We start from the raw sequence: 25,883 nt of genomic DNA on the forward strand, positions 1-25,883 counted from the left end.
TTAAATCTTCCCTTAACCTTCTCTGCTCTAAGGAGAACAACCCCAGCTTCTCTTGTCTCTCCACATGACTGAAGTCTCGCATCCCACGTACCATCCTAATAAATCTCCTCTGCACCCTCTCTAAGGCTTTGACATCCTTCCTAAAGTCTGTTGCCCAGAATTGGAGACAATACTCCAGCTCTAGCCTAACCAGTGAGTTATAAAGGTTTAGCATAACTTCCTTACTTTTGTACTCTATGGGCTGGATTTTCATTGAGGAGGCGGGTAGGAGGCGGGACTACAACTTTTGGGGTTGTAGTCCCGCCTCCATCGAGTTCTAGCCAACCCACGCAATTTTGACTTGATTGACCTTGTTGAGCCTGCCCAGCGGGCTCAGCAGGCCAATTAAGGGCCACCCGGCAACAGGTGATGTCACAGATTGACATTTCATCTGTCAAGACCTTTTGACAGATGAAATATCAGCGTTTCCCAGCTGTTTGAAGCTGTCAAACACTGACAATCTGTACTCTAAGTTAATTCCTTCCTCTCAGGATGATTTAGAGATCTCCCCAGAACAGAAAGCTGAATGCTGCAATTTTTGACAGATCGCGGCCATTCTGCTTTCTGTGCCGGTGAGATGAGGGACTCCCAAGACCTGAAGGAAGGAAGGCTGTAAAGGTAAGTAAAACTTCTTTAAACGCTTTAAACACACCAAACACACTTACCTCTGCACTCATGCACCCATCACTCACCTGAACACTGGACATCTTGACCTCTCCAAGCCCATCAGCCCGACGGCCCGCCTCGCAAACTTGGCGTGGTTTGCAGCCATCGGGAATCCCACACTTCAGCTATGAAAATAGGGATTAGGCTAAAAACTGCCTGTTAATTACCTGTTAACAGGCAGTTAATTGGCACTAATCTCCTTCCCGCCTCGGGGAGGCGGGTCCCAGCGCGGGTCGGGTACCCGCCTCCTTTGAAACTGGCATGGAGGCGGGTTGGGGGCGGGATGGGTTCGTGCCCCCCGATTTCGGGATTTTAACCCCCCACATGCCTCCAATCCCGCCTCCACGGCTCAATGAAAAATCCTGCCCTATATCTCTGTCTATAAAGCCAAAATTCCCTTTTTTTAAACAGCCTTCTCAACTTGTCCTGCTACCTTCAAAGATTTGTGTTCCTGCACCCCGTTTAAAATTGTACCATTTAGTTTATATTGCCTCTCCTCATTATTCCTACGAAATGCTTCACTTCACACTTCTCTGCGTTAAATTTCACCTGCTGTGTGTCTGCCCATTTCACCAGTCTGTCTATGTCCTCCTGAAATCTGTCCTTATAATTTAACCCTCTAAGCCCCGGTATCATTCTGCTGAATCTGCACTGCACCCCCTCCAAAGCCAATATATCCTTCCTGAGGTGCGGGGCCCAGAACTGAACGCAGTACTCCAGATGGGGTTTGACCAAGACTCCGTACAACTGAAGCATCACTTCCTCCACTTTGTATTCCAATTCCTTTAAGATAAGAGCCAACATTCCAATAGCCTTTTTGATTACTTTTTATATCTGTGCACTATCTTTTAGTTATGTGTGTACTTGGACTCCCAAATCCCTCTGCTTCTCCACAACACCTAGTTTCTCACCAGGGTCCAGCTTGCCGGACACTGTCTCCAGTACCTCAACCAAGTGAGCATTCTTCACATCTGAGTCGAGTCAATTTGTGTTGGCTTAGCTTGTTGATTGTTGGGGGATGGGGGAGGCATCATTGCTGAGCCCCGACCTGCCCTACCTGACGATCACACACTTTCCATCAGGGGGCTGATTTCCACCCCCCCCCCCCCGCATCTTGTCCGGGTGTGGTGAGTCTACTCATTTCGCTTCAATTGCTACCTCAGGCATTAGCGGTACCAATTAGCACAAACTAGGGATCAAACCTGGGACCTTTCTTGCCTGTATGGGTTAGTGCTACACTGGCCATGTTTTTAGCCACAAGGCCATTGGGGGAACCTTCAGAACTGTTCCACACAAAGCGGGGGATGCGGTAGACTGTTGAAGGGTCCGAATATCCCTCAGGATGGGAGTGGCAGCCCAGTAAGTTCATGCCCTCCAGTGATGAGGTGTATTTTTCACCATGAGGTCCCAGTTTCAAGACCTGCGACTGCCAAAAGTTTCTTTCATGAGACATCACCATGAAAATAAAGGTCAGGGTTTGTGTGTCTGGAAGATTAACTGTTATATTTCGGTGCGGCTTTCCAGGTGGTAAAGAAACACAGCACGAGGTGTGGAAGTACAACGCCTCCTTAAATAAGTGGATTCAAGTTGAATATTTAAACACTGGGCGGTGGCGGCACAAGATGGCAGTTCTGAGCGGCAAGGTGTACGCAGTGGGAGGATTTGATGGCATTACGCGCCTCAACAGTGTGGAAGCCTATGACCCCTTTCACAACTGCTGGACAGAGGTATCTATCGAGCTGACCATCAAACCGTGTAATGTAAATGTCAAGCCATACTTTATCGAGTTTTTTTGTATAGTATGCATTTCCTGTACATTTCACACTTTATTTCCTGTGTCACAATTTTTCTGTAATGCTACTTCTGTCACGCCTGTGGTGTTAGATCTCTTGGCGAAACAATTTGGATAATGACTTTCATGACCTCAGAACGTACCAAAGCACTTCACAGCCAATGAAGTACTTTTTAAGTGTAGTCACTGTTGTAATGTAGGGAAATATGGCAGGCAAAGTCTTTTACGTGCACCTGCTTTGCCTCTGACTCCGAGTGGTTCGAATCGCTCCCACTCCCTTGGTTCTAGACCTGGACTTATTTGGGGATTGTAATGAAATTGCCGCAGACAACTGAGTTGGTGAAAAGAACTTGGATTTTATTTGAGACAAGAAAATATACACAACACAATAAATCTTATCACTCTAAAAGGGGAAACACTTCGACATACATGAGGGAAAATAACAATAGATAGAATACTTCACCCCTCCCAATCCCACCTTAGTAGCTAAGTTGGACTCTAAAGGATCAGGGATAATGCTCACCAAATGCAGGAATAGTTTGTAGAGTGGAAAAAAACTTGCAGATCTTCGGTTTCTTCCGAGTTGGTTTCTTGTTGGTCGCGGTGGCCCATTATTACCTGGTTGGCTTCTGGTAATATTTGGTTGTTGGTTTCGTGGGGCCCTTGGTGCCGCGAGATGTCCGATGATGTGTTACTTCCTCTTCTTCGAGAGAACTGCTTCCAGATGCTTGCTTCTGAAACCGAGTTTCGATGGTGTTTTAAACTTGAACGATGGGTCTTTCCTTTCTTCTCGAACTGGTTGAGCTGTTTCTGTTGAATTCCTTCTGCTGAACTGTACTTATCGAACTGTTCGAACTCATCAAACTAACTGATTTCTTGTGGAGACAAGTCTTTAGTTTATACTAATTAAGGCCTGCTTATCTGCCTGCCAAATCAGTCTCGGTTCATTGTTAAATTTTGGGCAGGCTTGTTAACATTGATCTGTTCAAATTGTTTAATTGGTTTCGGGATGGCCCCATCGATTGTTTAACCTCTTGTTTAATTGTCCTTAGTCTTTGAGTTTCCTGTGGGGCCTTGAGATTCTTTGTTGGTTGGCTAAACGATTTGGTTTATTGTTATATCCGAGTAGTAAGGTCCAATAACAACGATAAGTTAGACTTCAGGAACTCAAAACTTTACTTTTAATTACACAGAATAAGGAGAGAACAGAGCTCTTACAGCCACAGGCATGCACTGGTATTTTCTTACTGCACGATGCATTCAACATGGAGGATGCTATGAGTCATTCTACCCATAATGCAATTTTACCTTAAGACTAGTAAATATAATCCCTTTGCATTTGTCTCCCTCTGGTGGATAACTTAAGCATTACATCCGAGATTACTATATTTATGCATGACTTGGATGGGTTCTGTTCTTCCGTGGGTCTATTGTCAGCATGTAAATGTCTTGATAGGGGCTGAGTGATGTGTACAGTTTCCCCCAGACAGTTTGATTACCTCGAATACTCAAACTGGCTACTGCATAGGTAGATCCCAAATTCTTTGTTGCAGCCTTTCACAGGCCTGGACATGCCTTTTAAAATAGCCAAATCCTGGGGTTTTGACTTTTGGCCCAATATTCTTTTAAAACAGTCCAAAATCTCTTCTTTTCTTGGTTTGGGGGAATCTGTAGAATTTTGCGAGCCTTACACCTGAGAGGGCAGTCAGGACCCTGGTTTAACGTCTCATCCAAAAGTCGGCACCTCCGACAGTGCAGCACTCCCTCAGTACTGCACTGGAGTGTCAGCCTAGATTCTGTGCACAAGTCTCTGGAGCGGGACTGGAACCCACAACCTTCTGTCTCAGAGATGAGAGTGCTACCAACTGAGCCACAGCTGACACCTAACAAAATAAAACTCAACATTTACAGCAGATACAATGCTAACCAGTTTCTTGAACAAAATCAATAAATAATTCCAATCAATATTCTGTTCCTATTTTATAGTTAACCTTTACGTAAAAGAAAGAACTTGCATTTCTATAGCGCCTTTCACGACATCAGGTCGTTCCAAAACGCTTTACAGCCAATGACGTACTTTTGAAGTGGAGCCACTGTTGTAATGTAGGAAGCATGGCCGTCAATTTCTGCACAGACAGATCCCACAACCAGCAATGAAATAAATGACCAGATAATCTGTGTTTTTTTAGATGTTGGTTGAGGGAGAAATATTGGCCAGGGCACCAAGGACAATTCTTCTGCTCTTCTTCGAATAGTGCCATGGGATCTTTTACGTATACCTGAGAGAGCAGACGGGGCCTTGGTTTAATGCCTCATCCAAAAGATAGCAGCTCCAACAGTAAGCACTCCCTCAGCACTCCACTGGAGTGTCCGTCAGGATTATGTGCTCAAGGCTCTGGAGTGGGACTTGAACACACCAGTTTTTGAGCCAGGAAACAGGAATAAGCCATTCAGCTCAAATAAGCCCAACTCTTTTTCATAGATCAATCCCACCTACTCGCCTTCTCACTGCATCAGTTAAAAGAATCTAGACTCATCGGCCGGGATTTTTCTTACCTCGGCGGGTCTGGGGCGGGCGATGTCGGTGGCAGGTCACGGCCCTACTGCTGGCTTCAACCCGCTCTGGAAAATGAATTTACATTGATGGGGCTTGTTAAGCCCGCCCAGCGCGTTTCCCGATCCAATTAGAGGAAGCGGGTCTGGTGACATCATTCATGACGCGACATCAGCCGGTTTCCTTAAAGGGACCATGGCCAACTTTCCTTTGACATTTGTGCTGTCAGTGTTCTACAGCATTGAGGTGCTGCAAACACTGACAATCACTGCACAGAGGTGCAGGGCTGCACCCAGCCTCTCCCATGACTCCCTCCATATGCTTATGAGAGCAGAGCACGCAGGGAGATCCTCTTCCCTTCCGATGGGCAGGAGAGACCTCCCCAGGAAACCAAAACAGCCTGGTTGCACATTGCACAGGAGGGCACAAGCAAGGATGAGTTCAGGAGGATCTGGGTACAGTGGCGCAAATGATCTCATTAGATCTCGAAACGTTAGTACAAAGTCACACTCAACCTCATCCTGCTGTGCCTCTCATCACATCCCCATCACTCTGCCTTCCCTACCCTACTCCTGCACATCCTTACACCAACTTACCTTGCACCTCCACCCATCCCTCTCCCTCTATCTACATTATCACATCCCCATCTCACTAGCCACCCCTCACACTCACCCTCATCCTAGTGCAATCATACCAACTAACAACACACAAGAGTAGCCACTTGGGTGTTTTATCCAATGTTCATGTAAAGTTTCTGTTAATGTTCTGTCAAACATTGAAACCTTTATTTTCAACACTTTCCGTTCTTGGACAGATTTGTGTGCACCTTTGGAAGTGGTTTAGTGAGTTGCAGTGAATGGTGAGACATAACGGTACCCCCCTGCAATGGTGGTGAGTGTGAAGGGAATGGCCTGGACATTGTAGGGATGCTTTATGGTGTTGGTGTGAGGTGGTGCCAACCTGGCGCATCATGTGGCAGCCAGGGTGTACAGCATGAAGTGAAGTAAATCTGGCCATGATGAGGCCATCCCTGGCCTCCCGGGCAGCAATGTGCTCGGGTGCTGATGCCCTCTATCCTGTGCAGTACCAGCTGATTGCGGAGAAGGTTGGTGTTGTTGTTGGTGCTGCTGGTGTGCTTGGTGCTGCTGGTGTGCCTGGTGCTGCTAGTGTTGGGGCTGATCGTGGTCGGATTCTGAGGACCAAGGTGAGACAATACAAAGGGCACCCATGTTGATGGAATAGATAGCAGGTGAAGTAGAGATGACAGAAGCATTTTGTCAATGGTGAGAGTTCTTCCAATGAGGTAAGAGTGGATGGAGAGTGGAAAGTGGAAAGCCTGCAGAATCTGTGCTGGAAATGGACTGAGAAACAGCTTGTAGAGTCATAGGCCTAGAAATTCGGTTGGTAGCGCTGGCGCTGAGCGCCTAAAGAGACCTAGAATTGGGGCGATACCCTATGTTGGGGCGGTCGCTATGAAGATAGCGATAACTCAGATATTGACGATACATTTAACGCCTGCGCTAAGTGTTTGCGCGCGCCCGCGAGCGCAAGCAGATCATGACGTCATTTCAGTGTGCAATGCCTTTTAGGAGCGCCTGAGCGCATATTGGGTGGCGCCCGGAGCCTTAACGCCTAGCGTTATTAGTGACAGTTCGAGGGAGGGCTAGCAGGCCCTTCTCGGAGTAGGGGGGCGCTATTTAAAGGGGACAGCTCTCGTGCAGAATCTTCAGCCACTTGGCCTGCTCATTGCGATCGTTGCTGGAGAGAGTTGGCGAGCTACTGTGGAGCAGAGTTTTGGGAATTTAGCTTTAGAGTACTTGGGACCTTCAAACCTGTCCGAAGCACTTGCAGCACTACACCTAAAAGCCTTTTGACCAACTGGCATCGGAATGGGAGCTGCTTTGGAGGGCGACAGCCTCATGGCCCAACACTGTGAAGGGGCAGAGAGACGGCGGGAGAGAGGGCCGGGATTGGCCAGAAGGAGGAGGGGCAATGGAGGTCGGCCAACCCGACGGGATGCTGCGAGGGTCTTTAGGCAGCAGGTGTCAAGCCTTGACATGTCGGAGGAGCAGTGTTTGCGAAGGCTCCGATTCTGGAGGGACATTGTTACTGATCTGTGCCACCTGCTTGGTCAGGATCTGCAGCCGCGTGAACGGTGCAGGACCTCTCTGTCCGTGATCGCTAAACTGACTGACGGCCTCAATTTTTATGCCAACGGATCCTTTCAGTCAGCCATTGGGGACATTGCGACTATCGCTCAGGTTGCAGTCCACTGTTGCATCCGGCAAGTTACAGATGCCCTTTATAGGCGAAGGCGTCAATTCATGACCTTCTCTCTGACCCTGCACAAGCAGGCGGAGCGCGCGCAGGGTATCGCTTCTATTGCGGACTTCCCCATGGTGCAGGGGGCGACTGACAGCACACACGTGGCTTTGAGGGCACCATGCCAGCATCCTTAGGACTTCCGCAACCGCAAGGGGCTCCACTCCCTCAACGTGCAGCTGGTCTGTGACCACCGCCAAATCATCATGGCAGTCACCGCGCATTTCCCAGGGTGCAGCCACGATGGCTTTATCCTGCGGTTGACCTCAGTTTGTAACCTTTTTGAGGGGCTGGCTCGAACACGAGGCTGGCTTACTGGGGACAAGGGCTATCCTCTCTGCCCATGGCTGATGACAACATTCCGTGTGGCCGACACCCCAGCAGAAGAGCTGATCAGCAGCGGCCATCAGGCGACCAGGCACAGTAAACAGCACACTATTGGTGTTCTCAAAAAGCGTTTCCGATGTCTGGAACATTCGGGGGGATCCCTGCAGTACTCGCCGTAGCAAGTGGGACACATCGTCATCGTCTGCTGCATGCTCCACAACTTGGCGAATCGACGCACCCACCCAATTCCACCTGTCCCTCAACGACCAGCAGAGCAGGCGGAGGAGGATGAGGAGGAAGAGCAGGCGGAGGAGGAGGAGGAGGAAGAGCAGGCGGAGGAGGAGGAGGAGGAAGATGGAAGGGCTCCTGAAAGTGGAAGGGCCATACGTCAGAGGCTCATCAGGACTACTTTCGAGACCCCTGTGGCGGAATGATGAGAGTCTTAACTCCTGTGCACTTTGGATGTTTGACGGCCTCTGAATGCCAGCATCACTGAAAGTAGTCACGTGCACCATGCCACATTGAAACTTCTGTTTATTGTCACAAAAGTCTTTCATTACAGCAAAACAACGTAATGTCAACAGAAACCATAAGTAACAAAATAACTGTGAACTCTTTGGCAAAGCCGCAAAACTCAACAAACCTTCTGCAAATATAACAACAGGTGAAGGTGTCCTTGAATTTGGACAAAGAAACGTCTCAGCACCTCCCTCTACAACTGGCCCCTTGAGGGAGAACGACTTCTCTTTCGCGCCCGGCCCCTTCCCTCCCTGCTGCTCCTACGCAATTGGACCCCAGTGGCGGGCTCAAGGCTGGGGGACGCCTGCTGACTGTGTGGAAACGCAGAAGCCCCTGAGGGACGGCCTGGCCGACCTCTGGGCTTGGAGGGGGCGGACGCAGGATGCTTGATGTGACCATGGCTGGAAGCAGTGTGCCCTGCAGGTGGTGGCAGCTGCACTGCAGACGTACCAGCACTGGCATGTGCAATGGTCTCCTGCCGAGAGAGTACACCTGCACCATGGTCGGACGACACACTGGCTATCTGAGGGGAGCTCCACTGATTCCTGGCCTTGTATGGGACTGGAAGGGCCCGGGGTGATCCTAACTGATGCAGAGAGGGTGGCTGCAGTGAGAGATCGCGTTGCCTCAATCTGGGTGTGGAGGAGCCCAGCAAGTGACTGCGTGGCAACAGTGAGGACCTGTGTGCCAGGTGCCAGTGCTTCGGAGAAGCCCTGGACAGTCCTTCCCATTGCTTCGGACAAGGCAGGTGCCGACTGCTCCACTGCCTCGGACAAGCCCTGGACAGACCTTTCCAGGGATTGTCCGAAGCCCTGAACAGTCCTTTCCATAGCGGCCTCAAAGCCCTGGACAGTCCTCTCCATTGTTGGGCCGAAGCCCTGGATAGTCCTGTCCATTGTTGCCCCGAAGCCCTGGATAGACCTGTCCATTGTTGCCCCGAAGCCCTGGAGAGTCCTGTCCATTGTTGCCCCAAAGCCCTGGAGAGTCCTCTCCATTGTTGCCCCGAAGTCCAACATACTCTTAGCCAATGAATCTATTGACTCAGGCATCTTCTCCACTGCAGCCATCAGCTCCGTGCGTCTGAGCCGGGCCTGTTTGCTCATTTCAGCCAGGCGACGCACCTCCTCTGCACTCTGTGCAGCAGTCATCACTACCTGCCTTGCCCTCCGGGGAGACGGTGGGCGAACTTGCCTATCCCCCTTGCGTTGCTGCATGCCACTTGTTCCGGCAACTGGTTCATCCTCAGAGCCCCCCCCCCCCGCTCCCCTCCAGGGGACTACTATCCCCAGTCTGTAGATGTGTCCGCTCCCCGGATTCTGCAACGGCTGGTCCGGATTCCTCCTGCTCCTCGCCTCCGGTGGCACTGGCACTGGCAGCTTCAGTGCGTTGAGCCCGAGTTGGTGCTGATTCATCTGAAAGCAGGGAGGTGGAACAGTGGCTTTAGCAAAAGGACAGGTTTGCGGAAAGGCATGCCAGATTGCGGCAAGGCTCTGACATGGCTGCACACTGAGGAAGCATGCTGGTGGGGGGACCAAGTGGAAGGCAACAGGTGGAAAAGGTGAGAGTCTTACCCTCGCTGTCGGAAATGGGGTCGGCAGATGCAGTGGTCACAGGACCAGACAGGCGTCCTCCAAGAATCTGGTGCACTCTCTCCTCCAGATCCGTGAGAGTGACCACTTGTGGAGGTCCGCCACCGCTTCGACGCTGCTCCTTTCGGATCGTCGCCAGCTTGGACTGCAGGGGAAAGAAGGGGAAGTTCTGTAACATGATGCCTTGAGAGATCATCTCATGCCCCCCATGGTGCAAGAGCCCTTACATGATGCCTTGAGAGATCATCGCATGCCCCCCATGGTGCAAGAGCCCTTACATGATGCCTTGAGAGATCATCTCATGCCCCCCATGGTGCAAGAGCCCTTACATGAGGCCTTGAGACACCTGTCCATGTGTGTGCCCAGAAAGGGCCATGGGTGTTTGCTGACAGATGGCCATTGGGGCATCATGGCAACAGGGTGCCCGAAGTCAGCTGCAGATGGAGGGAATCAGAAGTTTGCGAAACCATTACTCACCCTAACGATCCGTGTGAGGTCGTTGAATTTCTTCCTGCACTGAACAGGGGTCCTGGTCACCATGCTGCTGGAGTTGACCCTCACAGCAACCTCCCTCCAAGATCGTCGGTAAGCCTTCTGATTCGGCCTCTTGCCATTGTCCGGATACAGGACATCTCGATGGCGCTCAACTGCAGCCATCAACTGGTCCAGAGCCTCAGTGCTGAAGCGCTCTGCTCTCTGTCTAACCTTCTCCATGCTCAACAAGTTTCTAACGCCAGAGAAGGGCGAGCGCCGAATCTAAGGCCTACAGGGCGTTGGGTGTTGAAGCTCAGGCTGACTGACCCACCCCTTTAAGAGCCGGCCGGTGCCTGGAAGTCTCGTGGTTTCCCGTAATTGAGATCACCTGCGCTGCGCCCGTCCGCGTCGATATTGAGTAGCGCCTGAACTTTTGCGCCTTAGGAGCACTGTGCAACGGCTGAATTAGCGCCTCAATCCCCTTTGGGGGCGATGCAACCCAATATCTCGCCAGGCAGCGATAAGTTTCGTCTGGCTATAAACTTTGCGCACCGCCAGTTCTAGCACCTCAAGCGGGGCTATACCCAATTTCTAGGCCATAGAGTTATACAGCACAGAAAGAGGCCCTTCGGCCCATCATGTCAGCGCCGGCCATCAAGCCCTGTCTATTCTAATCCCATTTTCCAGCACTTGGTCCGTAGCCTTGTATGCTATGGTGTTTCAAGTGCTCATCTAAATGCTTCTTGAATATTGTGAGGGTTCCTGCCTCTACCACCCTTTCAGGCAGTGAGTTTCAGATTCCAACCACCCTCTGGGTGAAAAAGTTTTCCCTCAAATCCCCTCTAAACCTCCTGCCCCTTACCTTGAAACTATGCCCCCTGGTTATTGACCCCTCTACTAAGGGGAAAAGTTCCTTTCTATCTACCCTATCTATGCCCCTCATAATTTTGTACACCTCAATCAGGTCCCCCCTCAGCCTTCTCTGCTCTAAGGAAAACAACCCCAGCCTGTCCAGTCTCTTTTCATAGCTGAAGCACTCCAGCCCAGGTAACATCCTGGTGAATCTCCTCTGCACCCTCTCCAATGCAATCACATCCCTCCTATAGTATGGCGACCAGAACTGCACACAGTATTCCAGCTGTGGCCTAACTAGCATTTTGTACAGCTCCATCATAACCTCCCTGCTCTTATATTCTATGCCTCGGCCAATGAAGGCAAGTATCCCATATGCCTTTTTAACCACCTTATCTACCTGTCCTGCTGCCTTCAGGGATCTATGTATATGCACACCAAGGTCCCTCTGACCCTCTGTCCTTCCTAGAATCCTACCATTCATTGTGTATTCCCTTGCCTTGTTAGTCCTCCCAAAATGCATCACCTCACACTTTTCAGGGTTAAATTCCATTTGCCACTGTTCTGCCCATCTAACCATCCCGTCTATATCGTCCTGTAGCCTGAGGCTTCCCTCCTCGCTATTTACCATCTACCAATTTTCGTGTCATCTGCGAACTTACTGATCATACCTCCTACATTCATATCTAAATCATTAATGTACATTACAAACAGCAAAGGACCCAGCACCAATCCCTGCGGTACACCACTGGACACAGGCTTCCAGTCACAAAAACAACCTTCGACCATCACCCTCTGCCTCCTGCCACTAAGCCAATTTTGGATCCAATGTGCCAAATTGCCCTGGATCCCATGGGCTCTTACCTTCTTGACCAGTCTCCCATGTGGGACTTTGTCAAAAGCCTTACTGAAGTCCATGTAGACGACATTAACTGCACTACCCTCATCCACACACCTAGTCACCCCTTCGAAAAATTCAATCAAATTGGTCAGACATGATCTCCCCCTGACAAAGCCATGCTGACTATTCCTGATTAATCCCTGCCTCTCCAAGTGGAGACTAATTCTGTCCCTCAGAATTTTTTCCAATAATTTCCCTATCACTCACTGGCCTGTAATTCCCTGGTTTATCCCTGCTACCCTTCTTGAACAATGGTACTATGTTAGCTGTTCTCCAGTCCTCTGTCACTTCCCCTGTGGCCAGAGAGGTTCTGAAAATTTGTATCAGAGCCCCTGCAATCTCCTCCCTTGCCTCACACAGCAGCCTGGGATACATCCTGTCAGGGCCTGGGGATTTATCCACCTTTAAGCCCGCTAAAAACGCTAGTACCTCCTCCCTCTCAATACTAATTTGTTCAAGTATAACACAACCCCCCTGCCTGATTTCTATGCCTACATCACCCTTCTCCATTCATTTAAAACCTCACCTACATCTTCCGGCTCTACACACAGATTGCCACTTTGGTCCCTAATGGGCCCTACTTTTTCCCTGGTTATCCTCTTGCCCTTAATATACTTATAAAACACCTTGGGATTGTCCTTTATTTTGCCCACCAGTGTTTTTTCATGACCCCTCTTCGCTCTCCTAATTTCTTTTTTAAGTACCCCCCTGCACTTTCTATACTCCTCTAGGGCTTCCACTGTTTTTAGTCCTTTGTATCTGTCAGAAGCCTCCCTTTTTTTCCTAATCCATTCTTGTATATCCCTTGACATCCAGGGTTCCCTGGGCTTGTTGGTCCCACTCTTGACCTTTACGGGAACATGTTGGCGTTGTAGTCTCTCTATTTCCTTTCTGAAATACTCCCATTGCTATGATGTGGATTTTCCTACAGGTGGCTGATCCCAGTCCACTTCGGCCAGATCCTGCCTTATCATATTAAAATCGGCCTTCCCCCAATTTAGAACCTTTATTTCCAGTCCATCTTTGTCCTTTTCCATGACTACCTTAAATCTCACCAAATTATGGTCACTGTCACCAAAATGCTCTCCTACTGACACATCTACCACTTGCCCAGCTATATTCACTAGAATTAGGTCCAGTACCGCCCCCTCTCTTGTAGGACTTTCTACATGCTGGCTCAAAAAGCTCTCCTGGATGCACTTTAAGAATTCCGCACCCTCTAAGCCTTTCACACTCTGACTATCCCAGTTAATATTGGGGAAGTTGAAATCCCCTACTATTATTACCCTATTATTTCTACACTTCTCTGAGATTTACCTACATATCTGTTCCTCTGTCTCCCTCTGACAGTTTGGGGGCCTATAGTACACTCCCAGTGTGGCTGAGGAAAGTGATGATCTGTCAGGTGGGAGCTTTTACTGTACATTTGAAGCTGTCAAGTAATCAGCTGGAGCAATGGCCATTCAACTCCCGCCTCAGGTTCACAGATGTGCTCCCTGAGCGGCGCTGACCCCATGGGCGAGCAGTTAAAGTTAAAAGGTAAGGTGAAAAGCATTATTATGGGTCTGTCAACAACCCAATAATTGGATTAATTGAGTCGCCTGCCTCTGCGGTCCAGGTCAGATCGGAGATCACACACATGCCTGCGGGAAAGGCAAGTTGCAGCAGGAAGACAGGGGGTCCCGACCAGCTGTCAAAAAAATCAAATTTCCCACCCGACCCGCCACCTATCCCGCCCACTGACCCCCGGAAAATTCCGACCAACAGGTCTGTTCCATCCAGAGCCATGTATGATTATTGCATTATAAAATTCCCTTGCATGTCACCTGTTGAACCTATAATTCAAGGAATCTCTTTGAAAGACTCAGTCAGTGCTCTAAACTGCACCCATCCCATTCTCAACAGCTCTCTTTTCAGCTCTTTTCTAGAGGTATTAATTGTCCATGAAGCAATTCTCTCCTCCCAATCTCTAACCTTGCTAGGGACATATATGGAGCAGAATTTAGACTGGGCCCATTTCCGGGCCTAGACTCGGTACTGCGGAGGCAGCGCACACCTGAACTAAGAATCCTGAGGATTGGCAGGAATTGGTCCTCGGGCCTCGTCTACATATTCGGGGCAAGCTGATTACACCTTGGTGAAATGTCTTTGGGACATCCTTCCATGTTAAAGGTGCTCTGTAAATGGCACTTGTTGTTATTGCGTTAGTTGTATAAGAAAAATAGCTCATTATTAGTTCTCATTACTCAGGATTTGGAAGCAATTCTTCTACCTGACCCTGTGCCTGGGGGATGGTATGTAATGCAGCAATGGGGGCGGGAGGGAAGGGAGGAGAGAGAAAAACTAAAGTAAATATGTTTTTGTTCTCTTGCGTTTCTTACGTCCCACTCCAGAGGCTTGAGCACAAAAATCTAGGCTGACAATCCAGTGCAATAGTGAAGGAGTGCTGCGCTGTCTTTCGGATGAGATGTTAAACTGAGGCCCCGTCTGCTCTCTCAGGTGGACGTAAAAGATCCTATGGCACTACTTCGAAGAAGAGCAGGAGAATTATCCCCGGTGTCCTGGCCAATATTTATCCCTCAATCAACATCACTAAAACAGATTATCTGGTCATTATCACATTGCTGTTTGTGGGAGCTTGCTGTGTGCAAATTGGCTGCCTCATTTCCTACATTACAACAGTGACTACACTTCAAAAAGTACTCAATTGGCTGTAAAGCGCTTTGGGACGTCCGGTGGTTGTGAAAGGCGCTTTATAAATGCAAGTCTTTCTTTCTTTCTTTCTTTCTTTAAGCAATCACAACCCTTATTCCAAAAGGTGTCCTTTCATTCTGTGAATCAGTTAAATGTGACCCAAATTATTCCTTCTGCCGCAGGTGGTTCCGCTCCTTGTAAACGTGAGTTCATTTGCTGCCACCACCCATAATAAGAAGCTATACGTCATTGGAGGAGGACCCAACGGGAAGCTGGCCACAGACAGGACCCAATGTTACGACCCAGCAGCCAATAAATGGAGCCTCAAGTCACCCATGCCTATTGAAGCCAAGTGCATCAATGCTGTTACATTTAATGACCATGTTTATGTTGTAGGTATGTGGACTGCAGTGCTTTGCTGTGAGTGGTGAGTGCAGATGTTGACGCCTAGGCAGAGTTTGGGTGCAACTTTCTGTTAAACGAAGAGAAGGATGTTTCGGGATGTGCAAAGGCCACTGGACCATTCATTTAGATCATGGCCGATCTGTACCTCAACTCCATTTTCCCACCTTTGATCCATATCCATTTCCACCCTTACCTATTAAAAATCTATCGATCTCAGAATTGAAAATTTCAAATGACCCAGCATCCATAGCTTTTTGAGTGAGAGAATTCTAGATTTCCACTACCCTTAGTGTGAAAAAGTGCTTCCTGATTTCCCTCCTGATTTTCCTGATTTCGCAACGCGTAGCAGGTCAAAATTTCTCATATGCTCTGCTGGTAGGGCAAGGTCGGGAAATGGCCTCGAAAGACCCCTCTTGTCCAAAGAAATCTTGCCCAGCTTCCTTCACCTTCACTCATAACATGAATTCCTGATGTTCAGAAAGATCTTTGCTGGCACCTCAGTACCCCTCAGTGTCAATAAATGGTTTTAAGCTCTTCTGAGGCTTGCTGTGAAGTTAAAGGGCCATGGAGACGTATCTTTGCTGCTTGTTGGCAGGTGATTCTGACTGGCTAGCCCAGTGGATTTAACGGTGGGATATAGAAGGGCCTGATTACCCTATGTCCTGCACCCAGCATATGAGCAGCGCGGGATTGAGTCAGGTGGCATCACACTATCGACTTAGCGGCAGAAAAACTTTGAAGATTTCAAAGTGTGCGCCGCCCCCCCCCCCCGCTGTTTGGCATCTCATTCTAGTCTTTAAGTTTATTGAAAGGTGACAAATGCTTTTTCACTGCTCAGCTCTTTGGGTGTTGCTCGGCATTTAGAACTGCCACTTCCAGGCTTCCGTAGCGTTCAATGAAGAACATCCATTCCTAATACTGGGCCTGACTAGTTTTTTTGGACACTTGCCTTGCGATGCTGCTATTATTGTCTCAGCACATTGTCCTTTCTGCACATTATTGTTTGCCCAATCATTCCCACTCCCCCGCCCCCCTGCTGCTGGTATCAAACTTTTGTAATACAGGACTCCCTTTGCACACATCTCCAGCCACATCTGGCTAGCCATAGTTGCCAACCAAGTGCTATTTTTTGAGTGAGCAATCAGCAATTCTGGCCCGTCTCTGCGCTGCTCGAGCAATGCTCTCCTGGCCAGCCTCCCCACTTCCAACCACCCCGCCACCCCCCCCGCATAAACTTGAGTTCACCCAAAACTCTGCCGCCCGTAACTCCTAACTTGCACCAAGTCCTGTTTACCCGTCACCCCTGTGCTCATTGGTTCCCGGTCCGGCAACACCTCAGTTTCAAAATTCTCATCCTCGTGTTCAAATCAGTCTATGGCCTCTCACCCCTCCAGCCCCCCGAAATCTCTGCATTCCTCCAACTCTGGCTTCTTGTGCATCCCCACTTCCTTCACCCCACCATTGGTGGCGTGCCTTCAGACGCCTAGGCCCTAAGCTCTGCAATTCCCTCCCTAAACATCTTTGCCTCTCTCTTCTCCTTTAAGATGCTGCTTAAAACCTATCTACCTCTTTGACTAAGCATTTGGTCATCTGTGCTATGTTCCCTTCTTTGGTTCGGTGTCAATTTTGTGTTTGATTATGCTCCTGTTAAGCTCACTATGCTAAAGGAGCTATATATATTTAAAGTTGTTGTTGGTGAAAACATTCTCAAATTGTGGGACTATTCATCAAACCTTCTCTTGGTGCTTTGCCAGAGGTCACTCCTCTGAACGTACTGCACGTGTCCTTCGTGCATGTTGCATCGGAGGCAGTTGGTGACAGCACGATTTTGATCAGGAATGCTGCTGCGGGAACAGCAGTAGGGAGCGATGTGAAACAATAACAAGTCGGACCACAGCCAAAACACGTCTAGACCAAGACACACGGGGGAAAATAGCGATGCTTCAATGTGCTGGCTATGATCTGATCCCGTGCTGATCTGTACATGAGTGAGTTGAGGAACAGACGGTAAAGGAAGGAATTTCAAGGGTGCAGTTTGAAGTCAACTTCAAAGTGTTTGGCAGCTGACATCAGGGGACTTTGCCAAGCAGCTATCACAGGTGAACGATAAAAAAGAAAAAAAAACAGCATCCGAATAGGAAGCACAATGCTGATAGGCTACGCATTTAGTTCCCAATTTTATTTGGAACTTTAAGCCATGAAAAGTTCAGTCTCATTCTTGCGGAATTTATCCGATTGTGACTACAAAAAACACCGGCAGATTTTGTGGTGCGCGGGCTGCCAGGTAAAAACAACAAGGAAGTTTCCAGCAGGGCAGAGTTTCAACATCTTGTCACGCGTGAAGTAAACATTTCTTTGGAACCACATTATTATATTCCGTGGATAAATACCACTGTGTTTGGAGCCAGGGGTGGGACTACAGACTGTCAACAATGCTATTCCACCAGGCAATGGAACAGACTGCCTTTTAATTTAGTTTATGTGGGAGTGACAACTCTAACAGAATACATATTTGGTGAAATATATTTGAATTGGCTTATTGCATACACAATTAAACCCAATTAAGGTGTCTGGCACTTTAGCCAAATTATAGTGATTGCAGAATCCAGATTACTCTAGTAAAACACATTTCTGCTTGAAGCAATTGCCTTTTCCAATGGAAGGGGTGGAAGGGTATGGTAGTGTCATGGTTATATTACTGGACTAGTAATCCAGAGGTCTAGGCTAACAATCCAGAAAATGTGAGTTTAAATTGAGAAATTGAAATCTGTTTTAAAAAAAAATCTGGATCTTAAAATCTAATACCAGAAAAGGGACCATGAGCTGTCGGATTGTTGTAAAAAAAACACTGGTTCACTAATGTCCTTTAGGGAAGGAAACCTGCGGTCCTTACCTGGTCTGGCTTATATGTGACTCCTGTCCCACACTGATGTGGTTGACTGTTAACTGCCCCCTGAAGTGGTTTAGCAAGCCACTCGGTCATATCAAACTCCTGCAGCAGTTCAAGAAGGCGGCCCACCACCAACTTCTCCAGGCAACTAAGGATGGGCAATAAATGCTGGCCTTGCCACATGAGAATGAATAAAAAAATAGTATATTTGCCTATTCTCCTCTGAAGTAAAGGATGTGATACTTTCTTTTGGAAAAGGGTTGGTGTAAAATTCCCAAACAATAGGAAATCCCCACACGGTTATGATCGTGAATCGTTGAGGTGTTATGTGTTACCCCCCTGACTGAGAAGATTGCTTAGTCTCAAATTATAATGTAGAACCATTTAAATCCAGCAACAGCTTGTGTAGTTGGCTTAAATAATAAAGAATATACAGTTCAATGGATCAGGGTTCAATACTGAATCGCAATACATTTAAGTGCCAGAAAATGCACCAAAACATTTCAAAAATCTAAATTTACTTGGGGTGGGGCCAAGCCCCCAGACTGGTAAATTTGAACCAACATAGCTCCACCACCATATAAATTGTACTTTTTATTTATTATATACCACTGATAGAATATTGAGTGTAACTGCAGCATAAGTCATGACAAGCTCGTGTCCCACTGCACTCCCATTGGAACCACTTCTTTTCATATGTACATACAAGTTTGCAGAAGACACTAAGTTAGGAAGCACACTAAATTGTGTGGGTGGGAACAGAAAGTTGCAAAGGGACATAGACAGATTAAGTGAGTGGGCAAAACTGTGGCAAATGGAGTTTAATGTGCGGAAATGTGAGGTCATCCACTTTGGATCCATTAAAGACAAATCGGAATATTTTCTAAATGGTGAAGACTAGGAACTGTGGAGGAGCAGAGAGATTTAGGTGTCCATGTGCAGATCACTGAATGGTAGTGCACAGTCACAGGCACAAAAGGTAATACAAACGGCTAATGGGAGGGTGACCTTTATCTCAAGGGGGCTGAATACAACAGTGAGGAAGTGATGTTTCAGTTGTACAGAGCCTTGGTCAGACCCCATCTGGAGCACTGCGTTCAGCTTTGGGCACCGAACCTCAGGAGGGATATTTTGGCCTTGGAGGGGGTACAGCACAGATTCACTAGAATGATTTCAGGGCTTAGAGGGTTAAATTATGAAGACATGTTGCATAAACTTAGCTTGTATACCCTTGTGTTTTGAAGGTTGAGGGGTGATCTAATTGAGGTGTTTAAAATGTTAAAAGGGTTCAACAGACTAGATACAAAGAAGATATTTTCTCTGGTGGGGGAATTACAGAACAAGGAGACATAATCTTAAAATTAGAGCTAGCCCATTCAGGAATAAAATCAAGAAGCACCTTTTAACACAAAGGGTAGTGGAATTCCAGAACTCTCTCCCCCTGAAGGCTGTGGATGCTGGGTCAATTGGAGCTTTCAAGACTGAGATCATTAGGCAAAGGTATCAAGGGATATGGAGCAAAGGTAGCTAAATGGGGTTGAGGTACAGATCAGCCATGATCTAACTGAATGGCAGAACAGGATTGAGGGGCTGAATGGCCTCCTCCTGTTCCTGTGTTTCCTTTACATGATGGCATTGGGTTTCAGCTTCACAGAACGACAAACTTGCGGAATGTGATCCCAAAACATCAATAAAAATACTGAAAGCCGAGTGCAATAAAAAGCAATTTAACTTATTCAGTCATCTTGAGGCGGTGGCCTAGGTCATAGGCCTATATTCCGGGTTGGGTTTCACTTGTACTTTGTTTTATTGAGTTGTCAGATTTTTTGGGGCTGTGTCAGATTTTCTGAAGCTGCTTATCAGCTTTTCCGAGTTTTGTAAGTTGGCATCTGTGAAAAATACAGCTCTCATGTATTAGCAATCGCTGCTGTAACAGCTGGTGCTATTTTTGTTGTGGGACATATGCTAAGAGCAACCAACAGCACCATCTTCTGGACAATCTTTTGTTACTGAAGAAGCCTCTTTACAGTAGTTCCATGAGATTTATTTCTATTCAGTGTAACTATCAGATGGAGAAGTTAAAATGAACCCAGGACGGGTACCAAAAGAGTCGCTGACAGAAGAATTGTTTTTGAGAAACTGGGTTCGAACAGTAGGGGACACAAGTTATAATTTCAAAAAGAGAGAAGTCAGGCAGAACTTTTTGCAAAAAAGGGGTTGAGGAAGAAGTTACCTGGGGACGGACATAGAAACAGAAAAATAGGAGCAGGAGTAGGCCATTCGGCCCTTCGAGCCTGCTCCGCCATTCAATATGTTCATGGCTGATCCTCTATCTCAATACCATATTCCCGCTCTCTCCATTGAAGTGGACAGTGTAACTGAGGTCAAGGGATAGTTAGGTGTGCTTCTGGAGAGAGAAGAAATTGAAGGATATTGGGAGAAGGTGGGTAGGTGGAATTGAGGGATATTGTGAGGTGGGTAGGTGGGGTTAAGGGATCGGGTGAAAAGGTGAGTAGGTGTGATTGAGGGATATGGTGGAGAGTTGGGTGGATGGTAGATGTAAGCATGGGTCAGGCAAGTGGTACGTGAAGGGGAGAACTTTGATCTCCCTTTGGTTTTCATTACACTGTAATATTGGAATACTGAGCTGGAGTGTCGTTGGGCAAACCTCTATCCTTGGTTTTCAGTCTACCATGTTGCACTGCTCCAGCCTCAGTAATCTCTGACCTAATCACCCATTTCCACTCCTTGAACCTCTCTCTCTTTCCCAAGGAGGTGCAATGAAGGCCCTTTACTGCTACAGCCCCACGGAGGACTCGTGGACTCTCGTCACGCAGTTTGGTCATGAGCGCGCCAGCTGTGGGATCGCGGCGTGCAACAACAAACTCTTCATCACGGGGGGCCGTGATGAGAAGAACGAGGTCATCGCCACCGTGCTGTGCTGGGACACGGAGAAGCAAAAGCTGACGGAGGAGTGCGTCTTGCCTCGCGGGGTATCGCACCATGGCAGCGTCACCGTTAGGAAGTCCTACACGCACATCCGTCGCATCGTTCCAGGAGCGGTCTCGGTATGACAGACGGCGGAATCGCGGGCACCTTACTCGCCTCCTGAGGGGGTGCCCCGGGGCTTTCGAAGAGACTGCATTCTCCGGAATTTCTATCTCGACAGTTGGATGCTTTTAACAAAACATTTTCCTTTCACCATCATCCGTTCCCTCCGGACATCAACTGTACAATCATTGCAACCGATCCTTGTGGGACAAACACTGCAGTGTCGAAATATTTGGAAACCGGAATCTGATCCAAAAAGATTCCTTGCATTTTTTTTGTGTATAAAGAAGTACACACTATATATACAGGAGACACATTGGGAACAAAGGGGATATAGAGGAAATATGCCAGGAGCAGAGAGATACAGTCCAGAATTTTCCCCTAAAAAAACGGGTGGGTTTGGAACATGGGGGCAGTTAAATTGTTAAAAATGAGATTCCCGACCTGATCCCGCCTCCAACCCGCCCACTTCTGGTTTTGACGGAGGCGGGTTGGGGCAGGACGGGGGGTGGGCGACCAATCCGCTCACAGGGGGCGGTACCTTAATTTAAATACTGTAATGAGCCTCCATTTTCCCCTCCATTTTGAATTTAACTGCCTGGGGACGGGTTTCACACAGTTTGTGAAACCTGGCAGTGAAAGCGAGGTGGGGACTGCTACATCCAGGAGGTAAGTGGCTTTATACCAACCTCCTGGATCCAGGGTCCCGACCATACCCACCCCCCACGAACGGAGACCCCCCCCCCCGCCCCCAGGCCTCCGATCTCCACCATGAGGCCTCCCTCCACCCCACTGGTGATTCTGAGGCTGGCCATAATCCTCCAGTGGCCGGCCCCAATCCTCTCTCGCCCCCCACCGATCCCCTGCGATCCCCGACCCCCCCTCCCGATCCCCAGCCAGCCACCTGACCCCACCATGAACCCCGACCTCGCCCATGCTGATCCCCAACCCCCCCTGCCTATCCCTGATCCGCCCCTATCCCCGGCGACCCCCCCTCCCGATCCCCAATCCCCGGCCGGTCCCAACCTCTTCACCGATCCCCGACCATGCCGATCCCCGAACATCCCGACCCCCCCACGATCCAAGAACATGCCGACCCCCGACCCCCCCCCCACGATCCCCGACCATACCGATCCCGCCATCCTTCCCCCGGACCAATTCCTTGCATCTGAGGCCTACCAACCCGCAGCCTGCAAACCTCTCAATCTGGCGGGCTGCGAGCAGGAATCTGAGGCCTCACATTCAAATCGGGCTCTGCCGTTAAAGTCATCAGGGCCTGCGGGAAATCCGGCCTCCTGGGTTTCCCGCCCAGCTCTGATGTCCACATCCCCCAACTTGCCTCCCTTGAGAAAATTCCAGCCATAGAGAGGGTACAGATTGGCTAAAAGGGTTAAATTATGGGGACAAGTTGCATAGACTAAGCTTGTTAGGCAAGGGTACTAAGGGTTACAGAACCAAGGTGGATAAATGGAGTTAAGATACAGATCAACCATGATCTAATTGAATGGCAGAACAGACTCGAGAGGTTGAATAGCCTAGTCCCCTTCCTATGTTCCCATATGTCCCACTATTCCAAGTGTTGATCCTCTCTATATCCCGCTATTCCGCAGTGTTTTTTTATACATTCACGGGATGTGGGCGTTGCTGGCAAGGCCAGCATTTATTGCCTATCCCTAATTGCCCTTGAGAAGGTGGTGGTGAGCTGCCTTCTTGTACTGCTGCAGTCCGCGTGGTGAAGATACTCCCACAGTGCTGAGTTTTTCCTGGAGGTTTGCTAGGTCATTTCAGAAGGCAGTTAAGAGTCAACCACATTTAACCTCTCTATATCCCACTGTTTAACCTCTCTATATCCCACTGTTTAACCTCTCTATATCCCACTGTTTCCCAGTGTTTAACCTCTCTAGAATCCCATTAATTGGAAATTTTCAATCTGGATTTATTTAGCTCCAAAATTCTTGAATTGTGATTTGATGATGTTTTCTGAATGTGAAATTTGAGCCAATGAGTGTTAGAGATTCTGATACATGATGGATGCTGGTGGGAGTGTTGTGGATGGTCCTGAAATCTGAGAACACTTGGGAGGGGGTCATCTGGAAGATTGGCAGGGGTTTCCGGGGTCTGGGAACACTGAATACGGAGAAGGCAGTCCTGGGATTTAACAGAACTGAGAGCACTTAGATTCTGGGAGCACACGGTATTCTGTAGCATTGTGGAAATGGGGTAGTTGGGTCCCAGACTTTAGCAGCACTGTGGAGGTGGGTGGTGTCCTTGGATCGAGGAGGCAGATCCCAGGTTCAATGGCAGTGTGGCGGGTGATGGTGGAACCTGGGTTTGGCAGCAATGAAGAGGTGAGATGTGGCAGCATTAAGCAGAAAGGCGGCTCAGTGGACACTGGGCTGAGCTGCCCTGCATCAGCCTCAAATGCCAACTTTCCATTCGGCCCCCTCTGTCGTATATTTGTGGAGACTGTTTGCAGTCAGCAAATTCAGTAATAACTCACTTTCTACTTAAAACCGTCCTCAGGGTGTGAATCAGTGAAGGAGAGGGCGGTGCCGATCGCCAGGAGTGCGTTGGAGCAGCAGGGACAGTAGTGATCCGGGGTGGGGGCGGAATCTCAGCGTTGTGTGTGTGTGTGTGTCTCAGTACCTGGTGTGTGTGTGTGTGTGTCTCAGTACCTGGTGTGTGTGTGTGTGTCTCAGTACCTGGTGTGTGTGTGTGTGTCTCAGTACCTGGTGTGTGTGTGTGTGTCTCAGTACCTGGTGTGTGTGTGTGTGTCTCAGTACCTGGTGTGTGTGTGTGTCTCAGTACCTGGTGTGTGTGTGTGTCTCAGTACCTGGTGTGTGTGTGTGTCTCAGTACCTGGTGTGTGTGTGTGTGTCTCAGTACCTGGTGTGTGTGTGTGTCTCAGTACCTGGTGTGTGTGTGTGTGTGACTCAGTACCTGGTGTGTGTGTGTGACTCAGTACCTGGTGTGTGTGTGTGACTCAGTACCTGGTGTGTGTGTGTGACTCAGTACCTGGTGTGTGTGTGTCTCAGTACCTGGTGTGTGTGTGTGTGTCTCAGTACCTGGTGTGTGTGTGTCTCAGTACCTGGTGTGTGTGTGTGTCTCAGTACCTGGTGTGTGTGTGTGTGTGACTCAGTACCTGGTGTGTGTGTGTGACTCAGTACCTGGTGTGTGTGTGTGACTCAGTACCTGGTGTGTGTGTGTCTCAGTACCTGGTGTGTGTGTGTGTGACTCAGTACCTGGTGTGTGTGTGTCTCAGTACCTGGTGTGTGTGTGTGTGACTCAGTACCTGGTGTGTGTGTGTCTCAGTACCTGGTGTGTGTGTGTGTGTCTCAGTACCTGGTGTGTGTGTGTATGTGTGTCTCAGTACCTGGGGTGTGTGTGTGTGTCTCAGTACCTGGTGTGTGTGTGTGTCTCAGTACCTGGGGTGTGTGTGTGTGTCTCAGTACCTGGTGTGTGTGTGTGTCTCAGTACCTGGTGTGTGTGTGTGTCTCAGTACCTGGTGTGTGTGTGTGTGTCTCAGTACCTGGTGTGTGTGTATGTGTCTCAGTACCTGGGGTGTGTGTGTGTGTCCCAGTACCTGGTGTGTGTGTGTGTCTCAGTACCTGGTGTGTGTGTGTGTCTCAGTACCTGGTGTGTATGTATGTGTCTCAGTACCTGGTGTGTGTGTGTGTCTCAGTACCTGGTGTGTGTGTGTGTCTCAGTACCTGGGGTGTGTGTGTGTCTCAGTACCTGGGGTGTGTGTGTGTCTCAGTACCTGGTGTGTGTGTGTGTCTCAGTACCTGGTGTGTGTGTATGTGTCTCAGTACCTGGGGTGTGTGTGTGTCTCAGTACCTGGGGTGTGTGTGTGTCTCAGTACCTGGTGTGTGTGTGTGTCTCAGTACCTGGTGTGTGTGTGTGTGTCTCAGTACCTGGTGTGTGTGTGTGTGTCTCAGTACCTGGTGTGTGTGTATGTGTCTCAGTACCTGGGGTGTGTGTGTGTGTCTCAGTACCTGGTGTGTGTGTGTGTCTCAGTACCTGGTGTGTGTGTGTGTCTCAGTTCCTGGTGTGTGTGTGTGTTTCTCAGTACCTGGTGTGTGTGTATGTGTCTCAGTACCTGGGGTGTGTGTGTGTGTCTCAGTACCTGGTGTGTGTGTGTGTCTCAGTACCTGGTGTGTGTGTGTGTCTCAGTACCTGGTGTGTGTGTATGTGTCTCAGTACCTGGGGTGTGTGTGTGTGTCTCAGTACCTGGTGTGTGTGTGTGTCTCAGTACCTGGTGTGTGTGTGTGTGTGTCTCAGTACCTGGTGTGTGTGTCTCAGTACCTGGTGTGTGTGTGTGTCTCAGTATCTGGTGTGTGTGTGTGTCTCAGTACCTGGTGTGTGTGTGTGTCTCAGTACCTGGTGTGTGTGTGTGTCTCAGTACCTGGTGTGTGTGTGTGACTCAGTACCTGGTGTGGGCTTCTCAATTTCTCACTATACATTAATGTTACTCAGTGGCCAGCAGAGGATGCAATAGCAGCTTTATTTGAATCAGGAATAACAACAGAAAATGCTGGAAAAACTCAGCAGGCCAGGCAACATCCGTGGAGAGAGAAATAGAGTCAACGTTTCGGGTCGAAACCCTTCTACAGAACTGGGAGAAAAGGCAGGAAATGAAACAAAAGGCAGTTTGGGGGCTGGGAAATGGGGGCGGGGATGAAAGAAGAGACATTAAGAGATATTCAAGGTGAGACGAGATAGTAATAGGACAGGTAAAGAAACAGACAATGGCTCCAGATGAAGTGTGAAATGCGCCGGCAGTGTGAGAGACAGCTGCCATGTGGGAGA

General features: G+C 48.8%; 1 protein-coding gene across 1 annotated transcript in view; it reads left to right on the top strand.

Annotated features, from left to right (window-relative positions):
• Window positions 1-25,883, top strand: part of klhl6 (kelch-like family member 6) — an 87,021-nt gene extending 61,138 nt beyond the window's left edge. The window contains exons 5-7 of the mRNA XM_085990723.1: window positions 2,230-2,432; window positions 14,912-15,125; window positions 20,797-25,883. Coding sequence (XP_085846849.1) covers window positions 2,230-2,432; window positions 14,912-15,125; window positions 20,797-21,098 — 719 coding nt within the window. The 3' untranslated portion in view covers window positions 21,099-25,883. The remainder of the gene's footprint in view (window positions 1-2,229; window positions 2,433-14,911; window positions 15,126-20,796) is intronic.

The sequence above is a fragment of the Somniosus microcephalus genome, chromosome 6, assembly GCF_052327205.1.
Source record: "Somniosus microcephalus isolate GS21.2 chromosome 6, FLI_Smic_1.0, whole genome shotgun sequence".
Taxonomy (NCBI): domain Eukaryota; kingdom Metazoa; phylum Chordata; class Chondrichthyes; order Squaliformes; family Somniosidae; genus Somniosus; species Somniosus microcephalus.